The sequence below is a fragment of the Spea bombifrons genome, chromosome 12 (assembly GCF_027358695.1).
Source record: "Spea bombifrons isolate aSpeBom1 chromosome 12, aSpeBom1.2.pri, whole genome shotgun sequence".
NCBI classification, from domain to species: Eukaryota; Metazoa; Chordata; class Amphibia; order Anura; family Pelobatidae; genus Spea; species Spea bombifrons.
Genome location: NC_071098.1, coordinates 6,765,039 through 6,780,288, shown reverse-complemented (window position 1 = coordinate 6,780,288; position 15,250 = coordinate 6,765,039). Strand labels below are relative to the sequence as shown.

The 15,250-nt window shown below is 36.3% G+C and overlaps 1 protein-coding gene across 1 annotated transcript in view; it reads right to left on the bottom strand.

The window, feature by feature from the left end:
• The window catches only part of CAMTA1 (calmodulin binding transcription activator 1), a 660,706-nt gene that overhangs the window by 487,121 nt on the left and 158,335 nt on the right, over positions 1 to 15,250 (bottom strand). Inside the window, exon 3 of the mRNA XM_053452576.1 lies at positions 9,974 to 10,041. Coding sequence (XP_053308551.1) covers positions 9,974 to 10,041 — 68 coding nt within the window. The remainder of the gene's footprint in view (positions 1 to 9,973; positions 10,042 to 15,250) is intronic.

The following is a 15,250-nucleotide window of genomic DNA, read 5'->3' as shown; positions in this document are numbered from 1 at the left end:
GTCTGGCCAACCTAATTACCAACAACTCCTACCAGGTTGGCATCACTAATCACAGCCCGAAGACAGCTTATTTGGACTACTTTAGAAATAGAGAAATATTGAGGCAGAAAAATACAAGGCTGGGTATTTTTTAACCTACTGAGGTGTATGATAGGAAAATACACCGACACCTGCAGCATCTTCGGGCCATTACAGCCATATGGGCTTTATAAATCACGCAGCATCGCAGTCATATACTGCGCAAGCCTCTCTCTTTCACAATTTCTACAAATGGATCCCTTGGAGTGAAACAGAAGATTTTTCTGCGCAAGTTTGCCTCTTATTGTCCGGGATATTCATGCAAAGGACATCTACGGCACACATTAGAATTTGCGTCCATGCTTCTTCATTCTACTGGAATCCACATCTTCAGTTCTTGAGATAAACTTTGTTCTTTACAAATTATATAAATATGGGTACATTATTTCGATTAATAATAATAATAATTTACCAATATTGCATTTTTTTGCCATGTACCATGATTCCTTAAATTAACTAAATTAAATAAATGCATTGGGAATCATTCAGGCCATTTATAGAGCTGGGCATGAAATGATTTACCTACGACCATTGCCACAAATTCCTTGGAATGAGGTGTTTCCCCGCAAGAGTTTCTCCATGGAATAAATAGCACCTGATTACAGGATCATCCGGAGTAGCCTACCCAGAGCTCTTCTTCGTCATCATGGGGGTGGGGCTAGCGCCACACCAGGGCGGGGCTAACTGTTTATAGGGGGTGCTTGGGTTGGGAGGGGCAAAACTAGGACCAGATAGCATTAAACTGTTTTGAGAGTGGGAGGAGACTTGGGCAGGAGTGGGCGTGGCTAAACACCACTCCCCTTTTCCATAGAAAGAAAAGTGTGACTCGGAGACCCAAGGAAGCAGAGCTTCACTCTGTGACTCTGAGTCAGACCTGGAGAGTTCTCAGGTAGTATATATATATATATATATATATATATATATATATATATACTGTATATTCTAATAATAATGTTAAAATAATCTATGTTTTTTTATGTTCTCTGTTCCTAGCTTTTTCGATTTAAAGCTTAGAATGTAAAAGTAACCAGTAACAAAATCTAAATGCAAAGTATGGGTTATGGCTTTAACATTAAAACGGACTCGACGGTTATGGACGGGTCGCGGTGTCAAACATATAAAATGTAAAATGATAAATCTATAATTATATACTATTACGTTACATGAAAAAGAACGTCAATATGAAAATGGCCCCTTTGGGGTTATATAACCTCAGTAAAATAGACTTCGAATTACATTTGTAGCGGGTACTAGTTTTCATATTTTAAATTAATTCAAAAGGACAATTGTTTTCAATCAGCATGAAAAGACATTTTAGTTAATCCAGCTATAATGACACAGGAAATGGGAATTCTCTTAATAAAAAAAGGTTATGAATATTTATCACCCCATTTTACCTGGAAATTGAATAATTTCTCAATTAACTTTACAATTAATTATTTAATCAATCTGGTTTATCGAAATCTATTAACCGTTTCTTTAAAATACTCTGGTATATATATTGCTTTTAATGTAAAAAAAAAAAGCAGCTTTTATGTACGTAGGTTTTACAATGTATGGAGAGGTTGATGGATCTCTTTGTATAAATAGGTAGCATAAATAAATATTTTTAATCGTTACATCTTAAAGAATAATAAACATTCCGAAATACTCTAAGGGAAATTAATTCACTTTTGTTGTTTTTGGAAATAATTGTTTTGAATTTAAGGAAATTATTATTTTTTTGTTTGTTTGTTTTTTTCTCAAAGGAACCAAAATCTATTGTTATGCCAGCTTTGAGGCAAAACTGGCATAACAATAGATTTCTTGCCCTGAAGTTTTTCTTCACTCTGCCATGACAAAGGCTGTGAGTACCGGGTTAGACCAGATAGAGCCTCACGTGGTTTAGAGTAGAGAGACAACCTAAGGGTACATAAAGTTATCATTATACCGATTGGCAAGGGACATCATTTAGACTGAGACGAGGGGAGTTTTAGTGGTTATTAAGACTATAAGCTTGGAAGGGCAGGGTCTTCTTCTCCTTCCATCAGCAGGTCTTTGCGTGTCTTTGGGTTATTATCAGTTTTTTTTTATCTTATTGTTAATTTTTATTCTCTTTGGTTGTAATAAGGACATGGAATTTACTAGAACTCTATAAATTGAAAGCGATGTACAAAAACCTCTGTCCAAGGCTTAACTCAACACCAGGAATTGTTACAATGTATCCCTCAATTCATCTCTATGACCAAGTAACCCAAGTCCCAACAATGATCGTCTCTCTTCCCCAACTAGTTGAGGAAGAGTTATAATAGGCGATTTTAATTTCATCCAAGTTTCTTAGAGTTGCATAAGATCGTAGCTAGAACACATCGGTTAAAATAGACCCATGGGGTTAAAAGAGAAAATTGCGGGAAGATTGGCCCCATGCGGCCCTCATTTTTCCTGCTGTAAGGACTCAGACCTTAATCAGTCATTGGTCTCGTCTCAGATTCAGGAGCCGTATGTCTATCCCATGCATGTTTAATCCCCTCACTGTATTGGTCTCACTGCTGAGAGGCTGTTCAGCTTATCTACTACCCTCCCAGTAAAGGAAAACTTCCTTCTTATTTTATTTTTCCTACATCCTTACAGTGTTTACGTTCTTTTTTTTTTTTGTTCTCCGATATATTCCACTTACAATTTCTATTTGCGGCATGATTTAATTCCCAAAAGTTGCCGATAACACATTGCATGGGAGACGTGTTTCAGGATCACTTAACATGATTAAAACACACTTGGATCCGGCATTGTTTTTCTATGCTTTTCAATGCTCCCAATCTCTGGAGGTTTGATATTGCTGCGGAATTCAATTTGAATGGTAACATGATGGGGACACAGCCTTGGATGAGATGTCAGATACGGCAGGCCACAATATGATTTAGAAGTAGCATGTCAGTATAATATTCTAATAAAATTATTGTTTAGACAAAACTGCAGGTAATAACTTAAGGATGAAACTACTTGTTGTCGGAAAAATCCATCGCTTAAAATGGGAAGACAGTTACAACCCGGCTTTTGTCACATAAAAGACGGAGAGGCATCAAGTTGTAGCCACATAAAAGCGGCAGGTATTTTTAATGTCTAATTGGCAGGAAGCTGTATTTTTCATGTTTTTCTAAAACTCTGAATACAGTTGAAGCCGTGGCTTTATGAAATTTCTAAAACATTTTATTCAGTATTTATATATTGTATACCTTTTTATAAGGATGACTATATGTATTCATATGGGCAAGAATCCTATTAAAGGGACAGTATAATGTCCCAGGCAGCCTCAAGAATACATATTTTGTTAAAAGTAGTTATATGAGTTCTTTAAAATATAAATAATAATAATAAAGTACTTGCCTTGGGGAGAAGCTGCAGCTTCTCTGTGGAACAATCATTCTTTCCACTGATTGACTGCTTGAAACAGCCTATCAATGGCAGGAAAGTTCTTCAATTGAGTTTAATAGGAGTCCTTCCTCTTTATGAGTAGTCCAGCAATGTCCCCCCCGAGCAAGTACTCATGCTGAGTGGGGTTGGTAAATCACAAGCAACGAGATCTCCTGCATGGCAAGTAGCAGGAGGGTGGGGAGGGGCAGAATTCTGCCATGCATTTGTAAGGGGGGGGGGCATAATGTAAATTTAAATTGACCTCTCAGTGATCATGTGATGGGTGGAGTGTCCCTTTAACCATATTTTTTTTTCTTTTCTTTTCTTTCTTTTTTTTTTTTTTTTGCTTTATGTTTTTTAGACTCTTTTTTAAAAAAGGAAGAACTTACAGTATTTCATTATTTCTGTCTCACTTATTATTCATACACTAGACATTTGGCAAAAAAAGTACTTAACATTTTCCCTTAAATAAAATTTCTCCAGAAGTATTAAATACTAATAAACATTTTAGTGCAACTGTGAAATATTGAAGATCAGTTTTATTTTTCGGCAATAATATTATGCATATTTTTCTCCTAATGTTTATCTCGCATCAAACTGGCTGCAAGACGTAAGCAATGTATTAAAAATATCCAGTATCAGAAGTTTAATAAGTTCCATTTAGGGCAAGTCGTCTAAGAAATAATTAAAACAAAACGACAATATCCACATTTATTTTCTAAAATATCCTTGGAATAGGCATATGGCTGCTGACTCTAAGATGCGACAGAGAACAGATTAAGGTTTGAGTCTCTACAGCAGGGCAAAGGGGCAGTCTAGATGGGCTGAATGGTTCTTATCCGCCATCAAATTCTATGTTTCTACCAAATTTTATTTAAAAAAAAGATATCTATAAAAAATCGAGAATTATTAAGCTACCTATCAATCGGGGATGTATGGCAAAGAAAACAGAATCTGATTTCCATGACCAACCTGGAACTGGAATATTCCCTCTATCAAAAAGTAAAACAGAACCTCTCTGTAAATTCCCATCCATGATATTTATCAAACGTTTCCACATTCTGAAATGCATAAGCAATTACTCTCATCTTTACCCCGGCCTTTGTTTAATACTCATTTATCAAACCGTGAACCGCTTTTCAAACTCGTATATACGTAAACAATCATATATCAATTGTGATTGTGGAGATGACACTCTGTGGGTATATGGAGATTGTGGATGACAGTGGAGGCACATTTCACGCCAGCTACTTTATCAAAACGCTGCCATGTTAAAAGCAGGATGAGGAATGTTGGTGTCAGTCGAAATTCTGCATCCACACTCAATAGAATAGGTCATTTTGCCAGAGTGGTTGTTTAACCCCTTAAGGACAATGGGCTGTCCTTAAACCCATTAAAAACAATGCATTGTGAACCCGTACATGTACGGCCTTTGTCACGAAGGGGTTAAGAAACTCTTGGACTTCCTAAACAAAAATAAGTTCAGTGTGAATCCTCTGCATCTTCTTAGGCTGGGTCGGGGTGTGGAAGAAAAGCATCACTGCCCCTTTAAGGCCAGTGGCTGGTAAGTGATACGTGTGCGGCCCCCCGGACTGCTTGCTACGCTCACAGTATGGGGTCACATGTCTCCATCCCGTGACGTCCCTGCAAAGGTGACCTATCATAAGAAGTGAGGTCTACCTATATTCTTGCCCTAGGCTAGACCAGTGGCCCTTCTTCCTTCGTTAGACTTACTTCTTAAGCATCTTAGTAGAAGGTAGAAGAGACCTCTTCATAAATATAGTAAATCTTCTAATAAAAATGTAATCTCTTTCCAACCTATCCAAACGGTTAAAATTGGTGAAAAAGCATAAAATTTGTCTTTTTTTTTTTTCTGGAGAAAAAAAAAAAATGTACAATATTTTTTATATAAATTATGCCATTATTTTATTATTATATAAAACCCTAAGCCTTCTTTTCATATTTCTTATTATCTTATATATTTAGAACCTGTTGGATAAATTAGGGAATTACGCACTTAGAAAAAAAAGGGTATTTAAGGACTTAAAAAGCATTGGGACATAAATATACAAAATCTTCCCAGGAAGATGAAAATTAAAATCAGAGTAAAAGCTCCTTAAATCATTTTAAGTGTACAATGCACTTAAAGTTTATTTGAACAAGTCTTACAGATTGATCAAAATTTAAATTAACAAAAGGAAAGGGCCAAGTCTGGCCAGCTCTCGCCCACAACAGTGCAACAGGGTTTTACTTAAGATAAAGTAACATATCTTACCAATATACTGTGAACACAGGGAAAATATCAAATGTTTCTGTATATTTTCAGCAATGAAAAATGGAGGTGAAAATTGCTAATTTTTGGTTATTCAAAAAAAAAAAACCTTGATGGAATTGTCTTTAAAGACTACAGATTGCCAGAGCAAAAAAAATTGTAATTAATTTTTGAATTGTCTGTCTTTTTAACACGTTGGTGCCTGGTTTGAATGGATAATAAATAATCTAAACGCTATAAAAAAATAAATTGGATATTTATAACCTCCCATGACAAATATTTTTTCAGTATTTCTCCCAACATAATGGGAATATGATGATTTAAGCTTATATATATATATATATATATATACATATATATATATATATATATATATATATATATATATATATATATATATATATATATATATTTACGTGTGTGTGTGTTATTTATACATTTTATACACTCCCAAAAAATACTACTATTTGTAAGAAAGTAATAATAAAACTCAAATTATTACCAAATGGGGGTTTTTTTCACCCAAATTTGGTCAGAATTCATTGCTAATCTTATCGTACCATATGTTTAAAACAAAAGAATGTCCCAACTATTTTTCACAATCCTTTTGCTTTAAACATTAACCTAGTTATGTTGATAAAAATGACCATTAAAGCAGTACAACAGATTTCAAATGATGTTTTATTAAAAATAAACGTTATAATTTTCTATTGTGTCAATTTGTCTTTTATTAATTTCTCCAAAGCAAAATGAGCACCGTCTTCCAGCCACGAACATAAATGAAAAGGTTCCGTGTTTGATGCCATATTTATGTCATTCATTTTTTAATATAAAAAGCCTTCTGATATGAGCTCGGCATTTAAACGGCTCCAATTAATTTCCACGTTAAAAGTCTAAACAAACTTCAGAACTGAATACACAGAGTCCTTGACCAGTCACGAAGCTTTCATCCTTAAAGGAAATTTACATATCAAGCGGAAGTTTAAAAGAGGTCGATGCCGTGATATTAAGATAATCGTCACTTTGTATTTTTTTATTTTAAATTAAGTATGTCTGCATATGTTTCTATTAGTGGTCCTTGGAAATGTATTCTTCTCCCCTTCTTTAATCTTAGGAAGAGAGCCGTAACGAATAGGATTGGGTACTGCTGTTTCATGTCAATGCAATTCGCTGGGGTTACAGAGACAATGAAGCCCCCCAGACCTGTCATTTGAACCCAAAACACACGCTTACACCCTCATGCTAACACACCCATTTACACATACACACTAATTTTAACACACAGCTATACACGCACACTCATGCTAACAGATACACATTCACTGTAACATACATAAATATCATCTCTCTCGCTGTCTCCCTGCCTGCCTCCCTCACTCCCTTACTATCCCTCTCACTCCCTCCCCTCACTCCTTTACCTCCCTGAAGACTTCTCCCTAGCTGCTTGCACAGTGTATGCAAGTAGCCACGACTTGACTGCGGGTTACGACTTAAAGCGAGCCTTCTTCAAGAATTTTTTGGGGCGGCCTGGGGGGGAAATTGTCCCCCCGCCTCCTTGGCCAGCCTGCCTCTGCAGGCAAGTCATGGCAAAACCATACTATAAATGAATTCCCTTTTTCCCTAGAGAACCCTGAGACTACTAGTAGTGACAGAGACTGTGGGATTTATTTACTAAATCATACATGATATAAAGCACATTGCAAATGGCCTACAAAAATTGGGGAGATACTTCCTGTTTACTTTGCAGATTTTGTCAAATTAATTTAAAAAAAACACGCAATTTGAGTACAGGACAGTGGCTATAAAGAAGTCACCATGTCGCAGTACAGATGTGATGTTGCAATCATTGATATACACATATTATCTACAATCTAGTCAGACATGTCCGGGGACGTCCTTTAAGCTGGAGGACCAAGAAAGGACAACTGCTGCCTCCCTACTTATAAGTAATTTATTCTCTTTAAGTCAAGAAGTGTTAAATATATATATGAAAAAACATAATGGCCACTTAGGAACCGTCAGCCTACGGTGCTTCTTTCATCTTAAAAAAAAAATCAGTGCTTCCATATTCCAAAATGTTAAAAGCTCAACAAGCTCTCTTGTGAGTTCAAATATGTAGCAAGTACCTTGATCTGAAGGTGCGGAACTCTTTTTATGCCACATCTGTAGACTAGATCTTTTTGAATGAATATATGCCGATAGAATCGAGACTGATTCTTTTAGACGTGCGAGGGCTTTGGATTTACTTTTCCCAAAGCCTTAAAAAATAAATTTGTGCCGTGCATTATAAGCTTGGCTTTTTGGCTGATAGGAATTTGCGTTTTCCACGAATATTTCACCATGTCACTTGTAAGGATATTTTGAAGCAGAAGTCCAACGGTAAATAAAATCATCCTGAGCATAAAATACAGTCATGTCTAGAATGCCATGATGTTAGGTTGACCTTTAGCCGTCCCTCATAACTTACCTCTGCTGCCCCATCATATCCCAGCATTCCTGGGACTTGCGGTGCCCGGTACAAGGTTGAACAGAGGCTGTGCCTACTTAACAGCTTGTATCTAGCCGGTTTGGCAACCCACCTTCCTAGATTAATTCTTTAGGAGGCCCCAGTTAGGCAATTTGCGCAGGCATTTATTACAGAAATTTAGATTCACTAATATGCAAGTTGTTTGCGAGGGCCTGCGAGTGCCTGTTACTTTTAAATTCATGCAAGGGCATTCAGGTTCAATGTGACCTTTGATGTCCTCATCTGAAACCCCCAAACTAGTCCCCCCACCTCAGGTACATTAAAATGAAAAAACTATTAACCAAGGAGGACGAGGGCTGACAATTCACCACTTCTTCCGTCACCCTGTACATGGTGGGGGGTAATTAAAGCACCTGGGGGGTACTTGTTGCATTTCACAGTATTTGTGTTTTATACAAGAATTTAAAAAGTAATATTATCAGAGCTTTTATTGTTTAGTGTCTAGGTACTTTACTCCACATGACACAACTGCATCAACTAATCATCAATTTGGACTTTAGACAAATGCCTGGAGGGCTGCTGGCCAACAGTGCCCCCCACACACACTTGACCTGCCGCTCCAGCTGTTGCAGCGTGCCGCCAGTGGCTGGATGTTCCCATGAGCAAATAACATTGTATGAGGCTGAGCATACCCAGACACACTTATGTTGTCAGGTGGCCTCTGGCCTTAAAGTGCCAGGTGCAACCTTGTTATCACCACTCCAGCCTTGATTCCAGTAATTCACCTCTACAATCACCTACCAAAGTTAGCAGTGTACTTTGTCAGCTAATGTCAAACCTCTTACCAATTAACTCAATTACATCCAGGTCTGATACCAAACTGCTGAAATAAATTGAATACGTTAACCTGAATGTCCATTTTATTCCTGTACCTGGCTTTATGTTGGGCCTCATAATTCCCTTTACTTAGAGAACAAAATAACCATAGCCGTGGCAGTTAGAAAGCATATCCATGTCAAATACCGTCTAACAAGTCTCTTAAAGCTGACAAAGTCACAGAGAGATAATGTGTCCAGAAGATTTCTAAAATTACTTGATATACAGCCCAAAAATGTGACAGATTTGAAAAAAAGGCAAAAACCACAAGTATTAATTTTCATTTTAGCAACATAGGAATGTATGAAAAAGGAAATATTTATTCTAGCTATATGACAGTTCTACATTTGTATATAGTCTATTAGCACAAATCCAAGAACGTTTAAAGGTGCTGTTCCACTTGCACTGCTGAATTTAACACATTTGCAATCAAATGCATTGTTAGAAACATAATTTCTGGTATTGCTGAATGCAGAAACACGTGGCAGATTATCATTTAGGCACAGTAAGCACATGCCTATGGGCTTCAGAGTTTTATGGGACCCGAGTGCACATAATGAATATTTTGTCTAAGTGGAACAGCACCTTTAAGTCCACAGACTGATTATTTACCTCTGAGACCAAATCATTCATTTTGCAGTATATTTTATGTTTTATTATCGCATTGTCCAATGTCCACCAAATCGTATTGTCACTTGAGTTGGTATTTACATATACCTAAAACTATTTTGTTGTGTGAAAAACATAACAAAACACAGCACACTCTTATGATGTAAGATTTAAAATTTAACCTGAACAAAAATAAACATACGGTCTTTTCCAATATTGTAATTTTTTGGAACAATGAATAGCAAATCAATATCCTTTGTTAAAAAAAAAAATGCCCCTACCGTGTTTTAGGGGAAGTTGTGAGCCATTCTTCATGCTTCTCAAATGTTATTAAATAAGCTGCAATTTCCTGGAAACAAAAAAAGACAAAAAAACAAATATGAAATTTTACAAACACACATTAAAAAATCTTGCATGAATTACCCTTGAAGACAAAACCAAAAATGTTAATACTTGAAGGTCCTTTTAAATTAAATAAGCAGAATAGAGGAAAGTTTGGGGAAGGGAGGTCACAGTTTGCTGTGGCTCATTGGGCTGGATTGTGCTGAGTTGGACCTTTTGCTATAGACTTGGCAGATATTCCTCTCTGGTTGTCAGTGATATATTTTTTGACAATCTGGTGACCGTTAATGTTTTCTTATGTGTACCACAGCATACAAGTGCATCACCAATGATCCTGCAAAAAGTATTTAACTGCACAGCATTTCAAAGATAACTTCAAAATTACACAGAGAGATAGATAGATAGATAGATAGATAGATAGATAGATAGATAGATAGATAGATAGATAAAAGTATATTAAACTATATATATAAATATAATATAAAACATTTATTAATAAAATAAATATAAAACATACATATATATATATATGTTTTATATTTAATTAATTCTAATATTTATTTAACAAAAAATATTTTTTAAATGTATTAAGTTAATATTGCTTCATATTTTTTTCATCTTTTTAATGTATGTTATGGAGAAAAATACTGAAGACGATAGATATAGACAGATAAATACATATATTTAAAAAGCTTTAGATAAAAGTAACCAAACAGAAATCCTCCTATAGACACAATTTAATATAAATACAATGCATTTTTTTGAATTGCTAGGAAGTTTACTTTAAGTCCCAATTGGTACAACTGGAAAAATAAAAAAATTTCTAGAGAGATAAGTCATTAAATATTATACCAGCGATTGATTGACAGCCCCTGAGCATTCAAAAATCAATGGGTTAAATTGTAATCATTTTTTAATTTAGCCTCTGAAAACAGATACCTTGTTAAACTGCTGGACCACATACATTTTGACCAGTCCAAATCTACACTTTCCGATGGAATTCTGCCCAGGAAGAGCAGAACATGGATTAATGGACAAATTAAATCAATTTCTGTCAACAAGAAATGAACAATTTGTTGTTTTTTTTTTCTCCTCTAGGAAAGACCCAGATAACTTTGCACACTTTTCTGTTCTGCTGAACGCGTTGCAAAGTCATTAAGCGTTGAGAAAAAAAAATATTGTGTGGACACCTGAAGGTAAATTAAATATTTATAAACATAACAGCATCTTTGCAGATGGAATTACTGATTTATTAATAATTTCCACAAAAAGCCAGTGGGTGACATCCATGTAAGTCATGTCTTCTGCTCTCGGGGAAGATACAGTCCATTAGATCTAGATTTGGAATGGGTGAGCCTGATTCGCTAAACGGTAAATTGTCAGAGTCTGTAATTTAAATTAAGATAGCACTGGTGTGCGTTTTCATGAACTCAGCTAAGAAAAGACGTGATAAATGGAAAAAGTAAGATACTTTGTACAGAATAACCAATGAACCAAAATTACATTTTGCAACAAGTTGTAAATTGTACGACGACACAATATAATTTGCAGTTATTACCGCGCAGTTACATTAACATACTTATGAGTTGCTGGCCACATTAGAATGAAACAGTGATTCTAGTTCGTTGATAATCTGGCTAATAGTCTAGTTCTAGATGAAATTTGGAAGGTTTGTGGTCATTATGAACCTGAATTGGTTCCTAAACTCTGATAAAGTTTGACTTAATAGCTATTGAGCAAAACGATATTAGGAAGTCATTATTTTGACAGAAGCTATATATTTTTTTCTTTTTTTTCTGAAATTACAAGGGGGCAAGGGGAAATAGGCAATAGCCCCATGGGTTGCTCTGATTTAAAGATTTTGAGCCATTAACTGAAGGGTTACAATGTGTTTTAATTGTAATACCACTTGTGGCCACTGGGGTGTCTACAGTAACAAGGACTTCAGGAAGAGTTTACTCATGAACTGAATCCTTTCTGTGCCCCTTTAATGCATTTTAAATAAATATTTTTTTTGCTAATTGTGTTTTGACTAGATATTAATCATAAGACATTCTTCCGAAAGTGGTTTGTACTGCTTTATTACTGGCTAAAGAGCCAACTTTCTGATTTATCTCATTGGCAGAAAGAAAAGTCACAGAAAACCTACGGAGGTCCTTGTTGTAGCCATACATCATATACCAGCTGGCCAAGTTAGGGCTACTGTTTGGCCACTCTGTCAGATTTTCCCTTGATGATTAAAGCGTAGTGAGAATGAAGTAAAAATCCAATGAAGGGCTTGAAGATTTGTCACCTACCATTGGCACTATCAACAATTTCACCTGGATTCAAGTCCAGTGCCTGAATTCCATTGTTTGAATTACCCCTTTGATCCTAACACTCTGTTTATTATAAGCCAAATCATAGGAATTAATATGCAAAATGGACTCCTTGTAAAGAGGAATACACCACAAAAATTATATTTGGTTCTTGTTTGGTACAACACTAAGGAGTTGTGGATTCAGTAAGGTACCTCACAGAGTAACCGTGGTGGCTACAGGTATGTGAGCTTTTATATGTGTCGTCTGTTTAATCTAATCATTAAAGGTCACCTTTTAATACGTATCCCCTATGTACTAGGGCTGCTTTCTGCAATGTCTTTTCCTCTTCCTTGACCATTATTACTTTTACATGATTACTCAAGGCAGTTGGATTGTCGAGCTGGAGATAACTGATGCTTTGTTCAGCAGGGCAATTGTATCAAGCATTCACCGCCTGCAAACTGTTTGCCTAAGGCTACTAGAATCCATATCCCAGACATTACGATATTACTTCCAACTAAAATTCTAATATGATTCTAGACTATTTCCATGCATTTCTACCTTGGTTCTCATTTTAAGAATACCCAAGAATGTTTTCGCCAACATCTCAGTTTGCTAGCGGAATTTAAAGTCAATGATTAGTTTCCTAAATGTTGGTTTATGCGTCTGTTTTTCACATAAAGGCAAATGCTCTTCATTTGCACAGTTTTTCAAGGACATAATGGTTAGCGGCAATGACTACTTCCCAGATAAACTGGCCGCTAGGCCTTATCCTTCTACTTTAGCTTGAAGACCTTCTTCTATTTGCTACTGAGTAGTTGTGTGTTAGTTACGCGGGAAAACATGCCATTGATGTCTTTATCTTAAAAGCACATAGATTAGGTCATTAGGGAAATAGTGCTTCTAGCTCCCAACATGGGTGTAATTACAAATATTAACAACCCATCATATGTATTTCAAAATCAGACAGGTGTGATGGTGGTCCAGCCATACAAAAGGTAAGTAAGTGAGCTGTGTGTGAACATGGAGCATCTGTAACAATAAAACAAGTATCAAACTACTAGGTCTCCTGAGACATCATTAAGTAATTAAGGCTCTGTAAGGTCCCTAGGTTTAGGTCAGCACAAAAGGGTTTTCGTAATGTTGCAGGAGTACGATAATATGTCACAGCACCATTGTGTAAATAACTGAGTCACAGGTTAACAACCGAAGCAAGACGCACAATACAAAACAATACAAAAGCCTCAGAAAAGAAACATTTTGTTCTGTCACCATATCGTGTTAACGTTCCCAGATTTTGTAACACTGGTGTACAGTAGTAACGGCAATCAGAGTCCCGGCTATCTCACTATCTATTTATTAAAATGGAACTTGTCGGGAAAACACATTTATATTAATCACTGTAACATAAAAGCACTGTGTGTTGGATCAACTTTTTTTAGAAAATGAAAAAAAATAATGTACTATTGTTCTTAAAAAATAAGGATTATTTATTTTTCCTTATCCCCTGTTCTCATCCTTTCCAACTCTTTATAGTAGGCAGGAAGGGGATGTGGCCATGCATTGGGGTGGGGTTGGCCTCATTAGCCTAGAAAGAGGTAGGGAGTGGTCTGGAAAAAAGTGGGCAGGGAGTGGGAGGGGCCAAGCACCACTCTCCTCCGCCCAGAGATAAAATGCTGACCCAGAGGGCCAATAATCAAATGTGATTTCTGGCGGCTATGGGTGATGTACAGAGAGTACAATATCATTCTGACTGTTATGTCGCTCATTCCCAACAGCATACGTGAGAATTCTCATGGTTTGACCCAGAGTCTCTGAGTGAAGTCCTGCTTCCCTGAGTCTCTGAGTTTCTTTCCTCTCTCTATGGGCAGGGGAGTGGCATTTGACCACTTCCCCTCCTACTTTTAAGGCTTAAGGCCCCACCTACAACTAGCCCTCCCTTGGGCAAACCCACTATTCCGGAAAAAGGGGGAAGTTCCAGATCCAAAGTGTATAACTAACCTGTTTACTAAAACTTTTTAGAAAGGGTTAAACTCTTATCAGCCTTTTCTCATTTCAACGTTACAACTATAAGAATTCTGAGACATCCAATACAGATCCCATCAAACAGCAACACTTACAATTACAAAGCACTAGTCACTCAGAGAAAAATACTAACAGCTGATTTTCACAGCTATCTAGAGGCAAGTTTCTTGCCAGAGCTCATTACCAGATTGTAAGATCTTTGCACTCATATTTGATTGTCCATAATTCCGTGGGCAATTCTCGTTATATAAATCACCGCGATGTGTGTACTGTGGGACCAATAAAGTTACAAGGATTCTAATTGTCACGCTTGCGCCATGTCCCTGCTTGTTCTTTTTACCTTTCAAATATTTCGTTTGTGCTCACGGTCATCAAAATGACAAATTACACCATTTTGCTCTACACAGTTTCTGTACATAAAATTGATTTTTTGCAAGCCATATTTACCTTAAAGCAATCCGTTAAATTTGTCTTTATTTTATATAATCCAGAATTTCGGCATCACAAAGGAAGCGTATACCGCTCTTTATTTGGAACGCTGTTTAACCCTTTGTGGGCTACAAGCGTTAGTATTAAACCACGAAAACGCTATCTGTTATACGCAGAGGACTATAGAACAGAAAGGTCAAAAATATAAAAATGTAACAAACTTTATGATTTGGTCTAGAATAACTTGAAATTACTTGGCTCCAGAAAAAAAAACTATAATACGCCCCTAGAAAGCTAACTTGCATTTTTTAAGATCTCTTTCTTGTACTTTCTTGTCACATTAAAAATAAAACTATTCCTACAAATATTACGCACTAACGAACCCGTACGAGAAAAAGGCTCCTTGACATTGTAGAAAATGACGACCATTAGCAGACACCGATACCTAAAATGTAATAATGC